Source organism: Plodia interpunctella, chromosome 6 (genome assembly GCF_027563975.2).
Source record: "Plodia interpunctella isolate USDA-ARS_2022_Savannah chromosome 6, ilPloInte3.2, whole genome shotgun sequence".
In the NCBI taxonomy this organism is placed as follows: Eukaryota; Metazoa; Arthropoda; class Insecta; order Lepidoptera; family Pyralidae; genus Plodia; species Plodia interpunctella.
In genome coordinates, this window is record NC_071299.1 from 7,572,663 (window position 1) to 7,593,342 (window position 20,680).

At 32.7% G+C, this 20,680-nt stretch overlaps 1 protein-coding gene across 3 annotated transcripts in view; it reads left to right on the forward strand.

Moving 5' to 3' along the window:
• The window catches only part of dnc (dunce), a 334,918-nt gene that overhangs the window by 69,910 nt on the left and 244,328 nt on the right, over positions 1 to 20,680 (forward strand). For 2 of the 3 annotated variants that reach the window (XM_053746313.2, XM_053746314.2), the window contains exon 3: positions 2,807 to 3,239. The exons of the other annotated variant lie outside the window; for it this stretch is intronic. In XM_053746313.2, the coding sequence (XP_053602288.1) occupies positions 3,151 to 3,239 (89 nt within the window). In that variant the 5' untranslated portion in view covers positions 2,807 to 3,150. The remainder of the gene's footprint in view (positions 1 to 2,806; positions 3,240 to 20,680) is intronic. 3 annotated transcript variants of the gene reach the window in all.

The window sequence follows — 20,680 nt, forward strand, 5'->3', positions numbered from 1 at the left end:
AAGATGCGAACATTGATTATAAAATAAAAGACGCCAAATTAATTAATCTTGAAAACCCTATTGGGTAAGTTTTGATTTACGATTAACTAGAAATTAATATCAGTTACCCCGTCTATATTCATTTAAATGGATATTAACCCTTAATGCTGGAATGCCTTCATTATCTAGAAAATTAAATTAATTAAGAAACATTTTGTAGTTGTTTTGACCTGTTTGGTTCTCATACTGAGAAATTTAAAAGATCTTATCTGATTTAAAGAATATACCGACTTAGAATAGCACCACTCCATATCCTTCGGTGGATGCCGTACGAGGCGACTAAGGGATATAAAGCCTTGGCAGCTGATACTCAACAATAAAATTCCTAAACGCAACCTAATAGCATGTTGGTAGCAATATTACAGCAGAATCTTCAAAGTCGTAAGGATTATTTTTCATGCTGAAGACTTTCTAGTTTTACAGCCTCAGACGTAACAAGGATGACGAGAGAGAGAGTTCAAAAGGCTCAAACTTACCTTTATTATTTATGTTCATGACGATTCATCATTGGATCTGTGTTGATTGTACCTAAGTTACTTTAAAACCTCGTCAAACATTTCTTTTTTTTTTAATTTTAATTATCGGTAGGTACCCATTCACTGACATACCTATCAGAAAGGTAGAAAATACTATTCTTCGACGAGAAATTTCATAGATAATTCATGAACAGTGTCAATGTCTGATTTGTGTCACACTGAGTCCAAAGTCTTCACTTTGTGCTTTGTGTTCCAGTTTGCTATACCTATTCCTGAGATACTACTAGTTTTTGAACATAATAGTACGAACGAAGTCTCCAAATCGATATATATTAAAATATCGATTGGGCGATGAGCTTTCGGGTGAATAATTAAACACACACGATACACATACGATGCCTCGTTCCGATCTCTAATTTCTCAGCCGATTAACCCTGTGTCTATCGATACACTGTTACGCATGTCGGTCTCCCGTAATCTGATCACTACACCGCATGTAATAGAGTTTACTTTTCAACTTCACCAAAAGTGCAGCCCCTATGAGGCAAAAGCTTCACTTAAACTACAAATAAAACCGAATAAAAGGTTTAAACGTATCATCAGTGAATATTTCATTGACATAGATTTATTCGGGCATTTTCTTTAGTTTATTGTGTTTACATGTCCCTATTGCAAATAAACATTTAGGATTAGTACCCAGTATCATACTGAAACAATTACATTCATGTGCTCTTAAAACAAAAACGATTTAATAATAATTATTTACAGATTTGCGACGTCAATGGCACGACATCAAAGATTAACTTTATTACATTGTACATATAATAAAAAAATGTAACTGGTTGTAATCTTTTTGCACATTCACCTACACAATAGGTACATTCGTGGGAAAAACATTTGTATTTGTTTTTATAATATGCTCTGTTTATCAGCCAGTCGGAGACAGCTACCTTTTCCACTTGTTTTTCTAGTTTAGTATAGGAACGAAAGTTTTGTATAACTTAAAATACCTACTTATTGGTAACATCGCAAAGCATTTTTTTGCGAATACTACATTTATTTTCATAAATTTGCCTTTTGAATCTGGGATTAAAAAAAAAAATCTTAAAGAAATGATCTTACCAAAGAATTTTACCTATTATGTATATAATACACTGACTTATAACGCTATAAGTCAGTGTATTATATACATAATAGGTATATTTATACACAGCTTGTCGTCCCGAGCGCCTCATTTCGCTTCAAGAAAAGTATTTTTCATAACAAATTTCGTTTATCCGCTTCTCAGGGACTACCTGCCTAAAATGGTAATATTGAATTTTATCAAAGCGACACGGTACATTGGATATTAATTTGAAGCGTTGGTCATAATGATAAGCTTTCATGTTTCGAACCCTATTGTAACTGATTTCATAGACTTTTTTCGGTTTATAGAAACATAAGCGGCCCGTCTCGGCTTCTATTGGGTAAAAACATAATAAGTTATATCCCTAAACCTTCCACAGGAATCACTCTATCTATTGGTGAAAACCACATGAAAATCCGTGCAGTAGTTTTTGAGATTATCGCGAACAAACAGACAGACAGACGTGGTAGAGGACTTTGTTTTATAATATGTAAGGATAAATATGGTGAAAAAGCAATTTCATAGCTCCAATTTAATCTCACATAAAACTAAAGCTCCAATAAACTAAAGCTTTTTATTAATATTATTCTTATTTATTTGGAGTGTTGAATATTGATTGGTCCACGAAAATAGTATCCGATTAGAAATTCTTCCCAACGCTTTCTCATGGGGAGTAGAAATTTGCCGTTAAAACCTTATTCAAGTCGAGCACAATGAAGCTTGAATACGTAATTTCAATATTAATAATTAATAACTCTTAAATTCTCGATATTAAAATTATGTTCCAAGCATAACAAGAAATGTGTTTTATAATTTAATACACAATTGACATTTCGGCTATTAAGTATTTAAATAAATATTTTTTCCTTATCGTACTTTATATTTTGGTTTTTTATATTTCAAACCTGAATGTAAATCTTTTGTTATCACACTTTTATAAAGGATACCTATGTAATTTTGTTTTCAAATCTAAACTTTTAACGCACAATAAAATTCTTACAATAATATTCCGAGCAATATAATTCAATTACAATTTGTTAGAGTAATATAAAAGAATAGTCGGAAATAAATGTTTGGCAAAGCTATTTTTATCACTCACCAACATTGAAATATTGCGTTTACCGCGTCCTCGTGTTTGCTGAACGTTCCTATTGCTTGTTTGCAGTCGCCCCGGAGCCAGTGATAAGCTCGCCTCGTCCAATCGGTCAACAGTCGCCTTTGCCGGGCATCGAGGAAGAAGACGACTCCGATTGGCCTCTAGAGGACGCTACTGACGTCACAAAAACACCTTCCTATAAGAGCACTAAAAGTACTGACACGGCATATACAGCGTCTACTAGGAGTTCAGGAAAGAAGCGTAGTTTTGGTAGTCCGTCTTCGGTGAAGATATGTATATCGGCAGCGGCTAGGAAGTCGAAGAACTTGCGTAAGCGTGGCTCCAGCGCGGTTGGCACCCCATCCTCGGGCGCCGAGGAGGCAGCGCCGGCTCCGGCGCCGACGCACGGCAAGATGCAGGCCGAGCAAGGGAGCATCGGCGAGCTGCAGAAGTACCATGGCAGATACCTTAAGAGTCGCCGCCACACCTTGGCTAATGTTCGGTAAGTTTAGAAATTATGACGACAATTTCGACAATTTTAGATTTTTTTTAGAATATGTGTGATGAAGACCGTAATATTTATACGTACAGCAAGATATGACTGAACATGAAGCTTCGAATAAAGGAATAACAAATCGAAGTGGAATATAGAAACTTCTTTAGACTACGAACAAAAATTATTCATCCCATTCCAAAAATCTCTTTCACATTTCTATCTTCAGACTTACTTCATATAAAAGTTACATACTTATTTTCCTTCATAAAAATAACTGAATATCTTACATAATAAAATAGGTTATTAGAAAAGTTTTAATCAAAAGCTTAACATAATCCGACATGTTGATTCACATGAATGCTAGAGCGTTAATTCGTAGGAAGCATCGTCACTGAAAAGGCTTTAAACGAAAATTGTCCGTCTGAAATTCATATACATTTATATGACTTGGTTTTTAGGCTTGTCCTTTTTGGAAGGTTTATATAATTTGATGTAAAAAGTTTTGCGTGATTGATAACATTTTTTATTCAATCTGAAAAATAATTTTCAATATTAGGTTTATAGCCAAAAATAGAACTTTATAAAATTTTACGGCAAAATAATTAAAAACGTCCCCGAAATTTAATTGGCAATGAGATGAATTGTAAACTTTTCTAATTTGAAGCATCAAACTAAGGGAAGTTCAATTAATATAGTGACGCTTCTGTTCCGTACTGGCAGAGTTCCAAGCAAAATTTAATAGTTAGGATCATCTCGCCGTTTAGAGTCGGATTGATGTACAATTTAACAATTACATAGACGTCTTTGAGTTATTGCGATTGATTATTCGTAATTAGTTTCGATTGCAATGCTCAACAAGGAGCAATTTAATTTAACCTTAATTATAAGTTCCATACTGATTGGCTTTGGTTGAATAATTCCCACGCGCATTGTCTATGGACGGATATTATAACGTTATTTTTTTATATTTTTACTTATAGATTACTCGTTTTATATCTAATCCCCAATTATCTAATGACAAAATACATAGCTTTCCAAGTTATGTATAGCTTTTCACGTATTTCCATTTTATACAGATCTTACTTTGTACTTTAACTTTACTTAATTTATTCAATACTTTTCAAACTACATGAAAAACATGATGCAAAATTACTTCAACCACGTAATATTACAATACACAAAAATATACGAACACTGTTATTGCCTATCGACAGCATCGTGTCTCTGAAATTAAAAGAAAACAGAGTTTTCTATAAGACATACTTTAATCTGCTTCGAATGTTGTCTTTATATAATCGTTTCTGATGATGTTTAGAGTTTACAAAACTCTATCTACGGCTAGCTCTTGTGGGAATTTCGGGTTAAAAGTTATCTACTTATCTTCTAAGCTGTTTCGGTGTAAGTACCAAATTTTAATTAACTAAGTATCATTTTTCGTTGTTTGTCGCGTAAGTATGTAATGAGCAATGGTGACGTGAGAAAAATCCGACATCAGTATTAGTAATAACTAATACTGCCACCTAAATGTACAACTATGCTGATTCTTGAAAACTTTCGCATTTATGAATATTAGTGGACATGTATGGAAAATAGATCCACAAGTAAAAAAAAGAAATAGGTACTTCAAATAATTTCTTTTTCCGAGTAATTCAAGGACGTTTCTTTATAAGTATTCCCTGATTATGAATAGTTATCGTATATGGATGTATATCGTATATGGACGTAGGTATATGGATTAGTAGGTATTTTTTATAATAATAAATATTCTAATATTCAAATTTGCGATGTAATCGACTTTTAACTTATAATATTTATCGTTCAATAAATTTATTTAACTTTCGAAGGTCAATCTCCCCAGACAGGTCAAGCTATCACCATAAAATACAATTAATATTGGCTCCGATGTTATGATTCGAAATTATAGGTTCAAAATGTAAAACGGTTGCGTATTATCTTTTGTTTTTCTATCCTATTCTGTTATTCATAAAAAATATGAAGTATAATTTGTCACAACACATTTTAGAATATTTGACATTGACAGAAAGAGAGAAAACATATTCTAGCTTAAAGTACGCTTTAACGTTTTTTTATTTATATGTTTAGCGACACCATTATTTACATTTTATTTTATTACAAATATGAGCTTTACTTATAAAATGTTTGTTGTATGTTCGGTTAGGCTAATCTCGTAAGTAGGCAAGTACGTGTCTGCTACACGAATAAAATACGGATTACTATTGTGATCTATTTCTATTTTCGTAGCAAATAACGTTTCTCTAGTATTTGTTTTGTCTTTATTTGTACGAATACTTTTGTCATGAATATAAATTTATACGAACGGTTTTTTTAAGGTTCAAAATCTATCGCAAAAGAGATTTATACAGGAACACTTTATGTTCCTTTTATATAAAGATGAGATCCTTTGACGAAAGATATTGAGGTAAAAATAAAGCAATAAAACTTACTACTTTTTCTATACGTCATTACACTTTCAGACGTAATGCTGGCTACACACTATAGCCGAACTTATCAGATGCCGGCATTTTCAGACTATCACTATTTATGGTTTTATACCGAATTTTCCCCTAGAAACTTTCTGAGCATAGCTAATCTTCCATAATAGCGTCCAACCATATGCTTTAACACTCCTTGTCACAGTTACGCATAAAATTTGATGAATGTTCTGGGACAATGTACATCTAATATTTTTAGCCAAATATATATTCTGTCACAAGGTCGCTAGAGTATTTTTAGTTATGAAGAAAGTAAACCAGAAATTTTTCGTGAACACGAATCAAGTAACAGTTGTTACCTTTTTTGCATTTAAAAACATTTTTATTCAATGCGGACTCTCCCTTTTAGCTTCGTGCAGTTACTGTAATTTACTACCGGTCCCTTTACTTATTACAACCCTCCTGTGAATGTTATTGTTGCCTATGAGCTAGCTATGTCGGCTGGTATACGACGTCAAGGGCAGGTTATGGAGTGGTCCTATTGAAGGCCATCAAATAAGAGTTCTTTGCCAAAAACAATTTTATAGTATATCATGTATAATAAACAAAAGTAGCATCAGCATAATTACTCGGGATAATAACTAGAATTCGTTACAACTGATTACTTCCTCAGTCTAATAAGGTTGGATAATGATATATAACCATGTAAAGCAGCACGTAATCATTGTTTATGTGTCAATTAAATCCGAAATCACTTTCATTGTCGCTCACGACATTATATTGACATTGTAAATTGGCTAATTACCAACGGTTGAAGTTCGTTCATGCACGACATGTCGGTTTGTCGGTAATAAGAATTATTTATTTCTCTCTTCTAGAATAATTAAATATTATAGTAATATTTTATAGTTATCATATAATTAGTACATTCCGCAAAGATTTTATTACTATTATTGCACTAATACGAAGTTTTGAATATTACGGTTTTCCGCAAATTCCGCAACGGTTTGCACCTTAATTTCAAATCACCTAATGTCAAATTGAGGATATTTTTATCGTGGAAATACTATAAAGGAATGCACCAACATTTTTACCGACAATGATCTAGAAAATTGAAGAGTTTTTCACTGTTTAAAACTAAGGTTGACCAAGACCGTACAAGTAGCGTAAATGCAGGAGAAAAAGTAGGATGAGTACCCTGGGCTCCGACGCTCTTTAGCGGCGGAAGAAACCGGGAAAATGTTCAGATGAGAGATAGATTCTTCTAAGTCTAACCATTCCATTTATAAAGAGTAACTTTAACGTATGTAATATTTAGCAGTGATTGATTGAATCGCGGAAGATAGATTTGGTGTCACCTGATTGATACGCATCCTCGCGACCTCAAACACATTACCTACATTACGCATCCTGTTTACTAACACATTACATCTTTCAGGTTACGTTTTCTATGTTGTTCCCACGTATATAAATAACAAAAAGTATAGATATAACAGATATGCTATGATTAGAATGTACCACTATTTATAGGCGCGCGCCCACAAATGATGTACGGGGTCATGTATATTTTTTATTCCACGTCCAGTTGGGAAAATTATGAAGTTGAAAACACGACTCGTGCGATCGGCGTTACTCGTTAACTTGCCTTTTGGTCCCGTATAAAAGCGATTGTGATGTAAAAAGACTTCATGTAACAAGCTCTTTATAAAGATATTTACTTAAAAGTAAACTTAAATAAGTACAATTATTATTATAATTATCATATATTTTCTCCTATTTTAACATGTTTTCGATTTTATCTACATAGAAAATTTGTCGACATATCTGGCGGCTTTTTTTGGCATCACTTTACTTTTACGATAGATATATCTGGCGACTTTTCTTGGCATCACTTTACTTGCCTAGAGCCTAAGTATTTCATATTTTCTCAGACTAGCTATACACCAGATTGCGACCCTAGGGAGACAATTACTGGGGCTGTTTCGAGTATTAAGCTCTCACTAGACGATGTTGACATTTTCGTCGAGGGTTCGGAAAATGTTTCAATAAGGACAAACCTATTAAAATGGACCGTCCTAAATTCGAATTATTTGAACCTTTATCACCAGATGATAATTGAGTTGAAATTGTTATTGGTCAGCGGTAATTTATTTTATTTGTAATTTGTTTTATTTTCTAAGGTTATAAATTAGAGTAAGAAAATTATAAAATAGTTGGCTTAAAATTTATTTTAAGTAATTTAATCACACGTAAGATAAGGCAAAACGTAATTTATTTCAAAATCTTTTTTAGATTTTATTTCAATCAATCTAGTAGTTAACTATTATTACTTGTTTATTCTAACGCGCGTTTGACATGGTCATAAAAATAACCTTTACATACCGCAAACATACTATTTTATTACGGCATCTCGACATAACGGTAAGGTCATTTTCCCGGCTCTGACATAAAATAAGCCCTCATTTTCTGCAAACGTTTTTATTCCAAGGAAAAGTGTGACAGGCAAATTGTTTTTAAAGATTCCCTCTCACCAGTGAATGCAGTATAAAAGACTTCTTATGCGAAGACATCCCTAACGGTTACGCCTGAGGAAATGTATGTAAACATGGAAAGTATAAACATATGAGCGGCTTAAGAGTTTCAATATATTTGGTTCTGTCAATTACGTACGTAAGTGATAAGACCTGATAAAGAAAATTGACACAACTAAATGAAGCGAACATTTTCATTCTCAACTCATTCATTTTCAACTACCTAAACAATATTTTTGAATCACTTCCTGATTTTTATTTAGGAAATGAAATAACAATGAAAGTTACTGACATACCCACTAGTTCAACGGAAGAACTAGTGAGACATGAAATCAATGAAAAAATTCCCCTATCTCACTCTCCAATTCCCCAAGCATATATCATACCAAAAGCACCTCAATTAGGAAATGATGTCAAACACACTTTCACAATTTGGATATGGGTGGAAGTAGGATTTATAAAAAGTAATTTATGTTTTAGGATTACAACATAAGGTTTATATTCTACCTTCAATGTTTTGTGCAAGTACACTCAAGGGGCAGCCTGCATGCGGAATGAAGTATGAATGGCCCTAACAATCTGCTCGAGATCTTCTGTTTTACTGCACTGGAACTCATTACACGTTTTTAGAGAACAGTAGTCTAAGACGAGGCATCTTAGACCTTATTTCTTACCCGATAAATTTATTTCTAAATACGACAGCCGTTCTATGATGTTTGTGTCATTTAGCACAAAAGTCATGGTGAAAATAAATATATACAGTGAAGACCAAGGTTATGGTACCCTTGCTGCAAACAAATAAATTGCGTGGTGAATTTTATTATACAATACACTATTTTAACATATTAGTGTGGATAGATTTATCAGTAAATATTTTCTCAATCTTGGTTGTTGTATAAATATCGAAAAAGTGTTTCTGGAATACTTCAGGAAGCACTAGGTGGCATATTTTTGAAGGTCGTTTTACGATGCCCTAAAGTGGATTATGAAACACATAATTTATACTTTTTGCGGTTATAACAACTTTATGACTACCGACTTAGAGTTTATTTACAGAGTAAGGCGATGTTGATTGAAACAGAATTTACCCAAAATAAAAATAACCCGCAAACGTGACTAGTGACCTGTTTCAGCTGAAAACATGTTTATCCTATAACACTTCTGGAATTTTAAACGCCAGAAACTGACGAGTCTGAAAATAGTAATTACCTACATAAATAACGTGTTACAACAAATCAATGGAACTAGTAACATTCTATATGTACATTTTTTTGCGGTTTTCATACCTATATCTCTCTCATCTTTCAGCCCTTGAGTGTCGGAGCCCAGGGTCCGATTTCCTACTTTTTCGTCTCTACTTCGCACGGTCTACTTTCAGATATTCCACTTCTAATGTACTTTTGTTATTTCTCCAATACACTCGTTTTAATGAAACACATTGGCTGAACATCACCGACCGAGATACGATTCAAAGGAATGCATATAAGAATTGTAGATACGTTCAGGGCTTAGCAGACTTGATACTTTCAATATATGCTAATAATTTTTTTTTCCAATCATAAAAGCGTGGTCAATGACAGGAATGATTTTTTGAATTGCTTTAAAAATTTCAAAAATATTCATATTGTGTTATAATTATTTAAAATAAACTAAACTGTTTTAAATTTATTGAAGCTGCATTCACATCCATTTAATTTTCTTAGAATGTGTACAGTCAACAATACATAAAGCTATCCAAATTTATTGCAAATTCGTCGAGATTACCGTTGCATAGAGTTCTACGCAGGGTAACCTTACTCGTAGGTGAACCTGAGATAAAAAAAATCGACTCGTATGAGGTATATGATATTGGGCTGATAGGACTGATTGAAAGAATGGATAGACAAGAACATCGCATGTTGGTGATGAAAATATTTGGTAGGTTAATAATTTATTTACTTTGTGCGGTCAAACGGTTGAATCAAACAAAAAAGTCTTTTTGAAAGCATACATGTGCCAGACGAAACCACGCGGATACCGGGTGAATCATATATTTGCGCACGATATGGACTACTAAATTAGAAAAAAAAGCTGTAATATTATCCTGCTTGCCCTGCGTAGAGCTACTGAACCGTTCCATTTCACGTGGTTGTTGGCTTTTATACCCGCGTTTCATTTCAGTATAAAGATTTGGAGAAAGAACTATGGTTGTCGGACTATATGTGATTGGTTCAGACATAGTACTCATGACGTTGTCTAGCATTGAAAATGCTTTGGAATGAATTACTGATGTTTCTATCCATCTGGATACTATCTAGTTACTTTATATCCACTTAGCTATTCTTGTAACGTAACTTAGAACATTTACTTATGTAAGAGGGTGATATAATAACGCATCAATGCACTTCTATTTGGCTAACATTACCCAAAATTCAGTGACAGCGGTTTACTTTGAAGTGTAAAACTTCGTATTCACTCGAGGAAATACGTCGCGCCAAATAATGCTCTTAGAAGGCCACTTTGGGGAAGACTTCCAAGAGTGACGTAGACGCTTTGAAATACTTAGTAGTGCGCCAAAGACTTTTATATAAATCTTATGATTATTTTTTGCATCCAATAATTATTTCTGTATCTTAGAAACGAAAAAGTGGATATGATCTAAGGAAACATGTACATAAACTGGTCTGGGAGAAAAAATAAATATAATGTACTAGCAGATTCTCCTCCCATGATTGTTAAAGTCAATCAAGGGAAAGGGCTTTCTAGTTTAGATTCTTCTCAAAGGCGAAAGACACCTATCGGTATTTAATCTCAATACTGCCTTACAACTAATCAAGACATGAGTCCTTTGAGTTTAGACTTTTTAACGTTGTCTACTCCATAAGTTCTCATTTCTTAATGTATAATGTAATTATGCTGATAATCTTAGTAAATAAAATAAATACTATTTCTGTGACTGTAATTTTTTTTTATCATTAATCATCGGTGTAAGTACACATGCACAACAATAAGACAAATAATTTATGTTCAACAGTAATAGTCACATGTCAATGCTCCAATGCAGATCAAAATAAAGTATTCAAACAAACGAGAAATCAATATCGTCTTGTCTGAATTGTTAGAAACTCGGTTTAAGTAATTGGTAAACTGAAACGTATTACCGACTGTCGGTCGAGATTAAGATAAACGGCCAGGAAACTATCAATCAGGTATGTTATAAGTTTTAATTACATTTGTAAATAGCTATTGAGTCGTGATATTGTAGAATAAGGTGATCGAAACCATGAATGTGAATTCCGAAAGAGAAACATAACAATAATAAATTTGTTTATTTTGGATAATCTTATAGTAAAGTAGGAGTGGACCCTGGTCGAATGCTCCATGACCGCGGAAGTAACCGGGAAACGCTTAGATGACAGAGAAGGAAATAAATCAACAGAAACAGACTTCAGTTCACTCTACTTGATTATCATCTGATATAATTACATACATTTTTTTAATGGGACTACTAAGTCCCATAAATAAAGAAAAATGATTCGTACTAACGAACCTATTTTATTTTATGTATGTTCGAAGCGCAAAAGTTTTAAAAACACTAAACAAAACCAAGTACTAGGAAAAGAATGCAATCAAAGAAAATAGGCAGAAACAACCCTATATCGAATCATGATAGACGAATGCATGTTTGTCGATTGTTTTTTTTAACGTTATCGACACTCGCGCATTCAACATATATACATGTATTAATTATATATATATGTTGATTTTGGTGCGCCTAGGTGCTTTAAGTTATATCTTTTAACACTTCAAAACTACAATGAGAGAGCTAAGCGCTTTACGCCTGGTTTAACAGCTAATGATACTCCGCGTTAAAATTTAACGAGCACATTTCACACTTCTGTGAATTCAATAAAAATATGTTGTTAAACCATAAAATTGTACTGTAAGTAGTAAAGTTATTTCCCCTCGTAGTTTATTAGTCTTCGATTAAATGTCAAATAAATATATTTATTACATTACTTCACATTAAATTCCTGACGATTATTACTGGAAATGATGAAAATAAATGCTAGAAAATTTAATTTGTAGTCAATAATTTTTTTTATGATTTTAAAAAGTGTTGTTTATTCGCGGCTGTAATGTAACATGCAAAGCCCGTGGTCAATATAAAAATATCCTTTAAATTTTGAGGGTTTTGCCCTCATTTTATGACCATCAACTCCTTGGCTTGACATAACTCTGTATGACATAAACCGGTATGCTGTTGTTGCCTCTTAGCTGTCAAAGCATCCCTTAGTCACCTCGTGCGACATCACAGGGAAGTTATGGAGTGGCTTATATTAGGATCTCCCTCCACTAGATCGTACCTATATGATATAACATAAAATAATTGAGTTTATCGTTTTCCCTAATTGTGTAGGTTGATGATATAAGAGCATCCGTTGTGGCGTTAGATGTACCACTTGCGTTCCACAAATACAAACATGACATTTCATTAGCAGCCAAATTATTTCGGTGACAATGTAACTGCATTAATTCGGGCTAAATAGTTGGTGATTTGTTTCTATGTCACTTTTTGACAGAACTGATAATGAAGACGTGTCGCGTATAAAGACGTTACGACGATAATACGATAGAAGTTTGTTTAAAAGAAATATTTTTTTTCAAAGTATAAAATAATCGAAATTTTCCTCAGGAATCTATTGGTGAATACCGCATGAAAAATACGTGCACTAGTTTTTGAGTTTATCAGATTGACAGACAGATGCGGCAAAGGAATTTGTTGTGTAAGGATGAGGATTAAAATTGTGATTAGAATTGGTTACTTATTCTATAAATGTAAAAATATTTTAGAAATACTATTAGGAATTTTATTTTCCTCAAATTCGAAATAAAAAATAGAGTATTTGACATTTTGATCCATTTCCAACCTTTTTTAAAACAATTTATTATTATCGTATTAGCCACTTATATAACTAGCTTTAACCCGCGACCTCGTCCGCGTGAATTTCCCTGCAAAAGCGGAGTAGACAGATAGACAGACAAGCCTTTCGAATTAATAATATTAGTGTGGATATTTGTAGAGTATGGTTACGTTATTATTATAAAGAATGACTTAATAAAAAAAATAGGGTAATAAATGTCATTCCCAAACCTTGTAGTCATAATATTCAATCCTGCCATTGCACGAGTAACGGCGGTATAAATGCCCTAGGAATCACCTACAATGACTTTCTCAATTACCAATCCAAAAAAATCGTTCCATGCCACAGACGTTATGAGCATTCTCACAAATTAATTTCCTGTTAACAATAATTCTTCCACACAAGCTAAAGGCGTGTCAAGCGAACAAATATACTATTTGTGTAGACGCCATTACTGTGTCATGACTGGCAATCTTACCGCCTCTATGAACTTACCCTATTGTGGGGTTAGCCATATAATGATATAAATGAATTTGATTGCGTGGTAGATGTAGTATGAAACGGAAAAGCAAAACTTAACACGCTGGTACTTATACCATAATGAAGAAGGAAAAACATTGTACAGTTATTATTATTACTTAAATAAGTAATTTCCCAAAAGGTTGCCTGGAAGAAATTGCTTACAGCGAAAAGGTCGCTTTTTGCACAAATCATCTAAATCATTATATGTCAGGGTATGTATGTATACTATGTAATTAATTTGTTCAATAAAGTACTACTGTATTGTAAATAGGAGTATTACAGCTGATAGGTAACTAAAGTTTTCCCAAAGATAGTTGAGATGTCACACAAATAGCTGGTCGCTGAATTATAGCCGAATTTTCATCAAAGTTTAGCTTTTAAGCGGATCCCAGGCTTCGTGGCAATACATCCCTGAATGAAATCGAGACTACATTAAACATGTAAGTTTGTGTATATGCGTAACGTATATAAGCGTTTTATACACGACAAAAGTTATTTGTTAATTGGCATTTTTTATTAATTTACTGAAGTTGATAGGTGAAGCCAAAATACGTACGAGATCGCGCGGCATGCAATTTACAGATCTCAACTAGGTCATTTATGCAGCTCGGTACGTGCTTGAGATACGTGTGCGATGCAATCCGATGCATAGTACATTCCACATCGAACTATGTTCGAGGAACTAGAATTGAATCAAGTTTCTGTATACGTTGTGAATGGTAAAAATATTGTTCAACAACAAATATGAGTCTATCGTTATCAATAACATATTTTCCATGGTAACCCACGCATGATTGGTAATTTTTGATATATAACTATCTTAGCAGATATAATTTTAGACTTATGCCAAAAAAACCATAGATAAAGCTTTGTGTATGTAGAAACTGCAGACAAGTTTAGTTTACATCCAACACCTTAAGGTTTATGTTTAGACATTTTATCTACAAATGTTTTCAGAACAATCTGAGAAGATTTGTGAAACCACCCCGAAATCTCCTGCCGAAGGGCTTTTAGGACGAAAAGTCTTCAAATCCCCTCTGCCTCAGCGACAAGATTCCTTTCTTAGTACTCGCCTATGCTACTTAATAAGAACTTACCTGTTTTGTTTGATAATATGTTACAATTATTAAATCGATTTCGTTCCTCAATGTTCTTTCTGTAAAGCCCGAATAAAACGATATTCGAATACTGTCACTGCCATCTTAGTTCAACTAATTATTCTGTTTATTTGTAATTATAGTACCGGATATTTGTTAATTTAATTAATTTAATGATTTAATATTTGTACATTTTTAAATATCTGGTTTAATTAAACAAATATATAAGTAGTAACAGCTAATTTACTAGCTTTTCCCGACTGCTTGTGGGATTACTCATCTTCCAACCTCTATTCGAATAGAATATTATACTTTCTTACATCTTCGTTGGTCACTTGTTATAAAAGAAGTGCATTTTATGATAATCCCTATCCCAGTTTATAGTTTTCTTGGCAACATATTTTTGCTTGATTTAAAAGTTTATACATTCACCCCGTTATTAATATTATGTCGGAAAAAAATCCAACGTCGAGCGGTTTTGACTTAACCTATTAATCAGCGTCCGTTTGAATGATTTACTGGTGTTTTTATAATAATGTTGCCCACCACAAAATTAAATCATTATTATTTATTATGGACGAACTTTTACCATCTGTTTCGCTAACATGAACATTACATTTTCGTAGTGGTGGATATTTTAAACCCCTATTATCACCTAGAATTAACCTTGTTTATTATATTTGCCTTTTGATGTGTCTCACTGCTGGGCAGAAATAACCCAAAAAATCAAGTTTCTACTCTCAGTGGCTTCGTATTTTGTAAATGTAGGTATATTGAATATGATATCGAGTATCTGGCAAGTTGGGTTCCATTTTAACATGATTCATAGAAGAATTTTGATCCAGGTCAAAACTTTCTTGCTTCTAAATAAAGTTTTCATAATTTGAATGTTATTTGAAACTAGTGTAACTGTGTGTACATGTAATATAATATAAATTATTTGATTACCTCCAAGAAAAAGTAAACGGTAAGTAGTACTCTACCTAATGCGTAACTTAGTATGTATTGCAAGGGAAAAGTGAAGAAAGATAAGCTTCTTACTACACAAGAAAATATGCCTTATTAGCTCAAATCCCCAGAAAGCTATTGGTCCAAAATTAATGTCTTCACGGAGTTTCATTGATTCTGTTTGGTTATTTAACCCAGCGCAAGTTACATTTGATCGACTCGTACCTTTTCCTCAGAAATAAATATATTTTTTAGGCGGGAAATTCGCCATCGGCCCTACGCTACGTCTCGAGATCCGTATTGGACATTTATTGGATTACTTCGAAGATAACATTACAGACAGACGTGTATCGTTTGTGTTTTTGAGGTATTTGTTTTATTTATCCGTACTTTTGATACACTTTTTCATCACTTGAAGCAAAATCGACGGTGTTATAAGCATATGATGCTAAATAGTAATGTCTTATTTCGTAGCGCCCAGTCGATTAGTTTAAGTGCGCATTTTTTAATGTGTTAGGTATCTGTCCAAATATTCTTAGTTATTTTTGATGAAAATCGTTTCAGTTTTTTTACTAGACGATTATATTTATATTTATTTATTAATTAGGAAGAAATTGTACGATATTTAACATTTTCGTAACATTTATTATATCATGTTGTTTAGACTTCAAAGTTATGATAGACGCTAACCTTTACAAAATGTATAATGCACGAGTAATAAGAGGTTTCACGATGCAAAACATTTTCTCGACGAAACTGCAATAATGCAGCCGATGTTGATGGATTCTTGAGAACCTGAGGGAATGTTATTACTTACATTACTGAATAGTGATGAACATTCTCTTTTATCATATAGATATAAATTGTGTTTATACTTAGAACCTTGTATTCCACGATTTCCAAGGTCTGACAATTCAAAACTAACAAAATCACTGTATTTCAACTTTATAGTTGTAAACTACAATTTGTTAAAGTACAGTCAAAGTAGTATCAATAGCCAGACTTGATGTTAAAAGCGTTATCTAACGGTAATTTTTTGGGTCATACAAAATGCTATGAGTTTGTATTAAGTAAGTTCTAATGTACTGCTTTATACTAGGTATATAAGTACAAGAAAAACGTTCAGGATCCATTTATACGATAAATATTTTTTTTTAAATATATTTTTGGTCATTACATTGTACTTAAACGTTAAATTTATATTATAACTAAAAGAAAAAAAAAACTAATTAAAAATAAGAAACTATTAATAAACACTAAATTAAACGTTAATTGAATCGCCTCAATATTCGAACGGATCTCCGACCCATTCAATATTCGGCTATGATCAACGAGAACTAAATTCTCGTTATCCAATGATCGCGAGCGTTATAGTTCGCGACGTCATCGCGTCACGCGTCAGCTCATGAATCTAAGTGGGACATTCAATTACATTTTTATGAACATTTCAAGGGATTTGCGTCACCCCCTCATGCTATATACACTGGGAATGCATTATGGAAAACACAGAAAATACGATTGGTACAAAGCGATTAAAGTTTTTTTCGTCTGACACTTGTTGCTTGTTGGTGAAAATGATTTTATTTTTTTGGATTTTCCAATTTCTTATAAATAGGAAAATTCTTAAAAAATATAGCAATATTTGTAATATTTTTTTATTTCATTTTTGATGTTTTGTATTTTATATTTTCATACTCGAAAGATTATATTGTACCTTCATGAATCTAAATAGGCATGTGTTAATTGGATATCCAAACTGTATCTAACAAACATTCATTTGCAAATGGGTACAAAATATCGTATTATAAGTAAGCAGCACGAGGCTAGAGCGAGAGGAATAGAGGTTTCAAAAATAAACCGCTAATAAATAAAACTGTTTAAAAATATTTAAACTTATTATAATGATTAAGTATATATATAAAACTGAAACAAGATGTTCAAAAATCCGCCCACTGACTCAGACCGACCATGTGCCAACATTTAAGATCCTTGTCAATTGTACGATCCGACACGTGTAATCTACGTCTAGACTACGGGTAAAGATGTTGAAACAATTCACATTAATATGGAGCTGGGGTTAATATATAAGTCTGTGATATGGAGTAATTTCCGTACAATCTCTATTGTGTGCCATTAGGGATTCTCATTAGCATTCTATAATATTCGCGAGGCTATATTAAAGGGCTCTTATTAAATATCCCTTCTATAGCTATTAATCATGTCTCCTGTGAAATCAATTCTGTGTTCCTTTACCTTTAAGCTAATTATTACTTCATTTGGTTACGTGAAATTCATTTAGCTATTTATACTTTTCTAAACAAGTTTCTCTAAGGTGTTTCTTGAATTATTTTGATATGTATTCGAAAATGTCTATCAGTGTTTGACAACTGTTGTAATTTGCTATATTCGGGTGAACGAACATCGACCCCGTTATTAAAATAACTTAGATATTTCTTTTATCTATGACTTTGATGAATTATTTCAAGCTAAAGAACTTTGATAAAACTGACAAACATTTCTGATAAATGGAGTTATGAATTATTATGAATATTTAAGAATTATTTATTTCTAAATTCATTTCTAAGTCGCATACTAGACTGACTCATAAATAAACCATTTGCCCAGCAGTGAGACTAAAACAGCTACAAAAATATATACATTGTTTTCAAATTATTACAATACATATTAATACAATTTTTTGCTTTTTGCTTTCTACAATGTCCTGTTGATGGCGGCTGGTATTTAAAAATACATTATGTATATACTTTAAAAAATATTTTTTTATATTATTTGTATTGTATGTGTGAATAAAATAATAGTACACGGGCAAAAACAGTGATACACGAAACAGTGATATGAAACGAAATCAGTAGAAGCTTGCGATTTCAATTGAACTTCAGAGAGTAGTACTTATCTTAGGGAACTTAGTTTTCTCTGTACTTGAAAACATTGATCTGAAAAGACAAGTATCTTAACTCATTTGATATAGGTAATTATATTGTACCCATTACTCCTGAGGTCGTTTAATGCACTTTGAAGGACATTTACAGCTAGGTTACTTCGGTATTCTTTATTGCGATCCGCAAAATGTCACAAGCGAGCCTGAAACGTTATTACATTGTCTAACTTTAATTGGATTTACGTGGCGAGGGTCACTGATTTATGACAATATATCCTATCCTATGTATTGCATTTAGAACATTTTAATATATACGGAATGAAGACAACATTTTTTTTCTATTTTATGAATATGTAAAAATGATCGCATGATCTAGTTAGTTATCTGGACTGTCGTTACTGTTTAATGTATTTAAAAAAGGCTATCGAAAATTTAGTTAATTCTAATTCTAAAATTCTACACTGGATAGAAGAGAAGACCATTGTTGGATCAAAGTAGTGACGGAGTGGAGGCTGATACAGGGTCTCTGTAGACCGGTTGGTAAACTACCAGCCCTCTGGCAGGATGACATTGTTTGGATCATAGGAAAGAAACGGATGAGACTGTCACAGGACTGTATGACGTGAAGAGAAAAATGTAAATTGTAAAACGATGTAGGCTGAAAATGATGATGATGACATGTAGGCATAAAATATGAGCTGAAAATCCACGAACTCCAAACGCTGAGATGCTACCTATGTATTTATATACTTTCAGCTTTACCATCTTTCATAAAAGGTCGTATCTTTGGGCACCTATTAATAAACTATAAGAAGAGCAAGATTAGGTGCTTCCAGCCCCATTAGTAAATGTCACAGTTATGTGTGACCAATCGGCCGTAAAGAGTTAGCAACCAAGGCCGCCTACACAACTTCTCTTGAAATATACATAAGGTACTCGTAGTATAGAGGAAGACTGACATTTGTGTGTCTATTTTTGAGAGGGAAACCAATAGTAAATTAATTTAATCTAGCGCGTGTTATGTATGTACCGTCTTATATACTCCTGTCTTACAAAGTGATAAAACTGATAGGTACATGAAAGCTGAGGTCTTTCAGGTACCTATGTCAGTTTTATCACTTCATACCAAAAAGTTGATGTCAGGCTGGCGGGAGACGAAAATCACAGTTGAATCTTCAAAATATTATAAATGCCGTGCTTGGCGTCACAACCTAGTATGATAACAAGAACGCGTTCTTATGAAAAAGAGATTCAAATTCACTTCCGCATTTTTCCCCGCCACTCAGTGAATATGATTAATGGATTGGTAGACTTCGTTTTCCCTGTCTCTTTGTTTAACTGCATAAAAAAAACACTAGAACGCAAGTAACCATAATAAGATAAATATTGTAATGAACATGAAGAAAGAACAATATGAAACACGCCACACAGTGACAACACAAGCATATCATTCGACGACGGGGTTGCCCTCGAAACTATCGATTAAATGCTAAAATACGTTTCGTTTAAATTGGTACGCAACCTGCGGCTCATCAAATATTTGCAGCGTAATTCAATTTGGGAATATTCAATTGTAGAGGTTGCTATCGATTCCTAATTTGTTGACTTTTATAATGTAATCGGACATAATATAGTTTGTTGCATAGATTTATATAGTGTGCAAAGTGGTACCTACTGAATGAAAGGAATCATATTAATAGGATTAAAATTATAGAGATATGTATAGGAAAGGAATATATATATATATATATATATATATATATATATATATATATATATATATATATTCCATATATCATAGGAATAAAAGATGGCTTATGTCTGGGCGAAAATATTTTTTCTGGATTTGATCAATCTATAAGCAGTAATCCAGAAATCAATGTGACATCAAGCGCACACATATAGTAATTTATTTTTTTATAAATAAAAATACCTACGCAGAAAAAGTTCCGAAATCCATCTAAATATCTAAATGTTTTGATAGATTTGAATAATAATTTTACACAATTCGATCAAAAATAAACAGGTAAGATTTATCTTTTTTATCTATATTTTATTTTTATATTTTTTTATCAATATTTATATTTTATTTA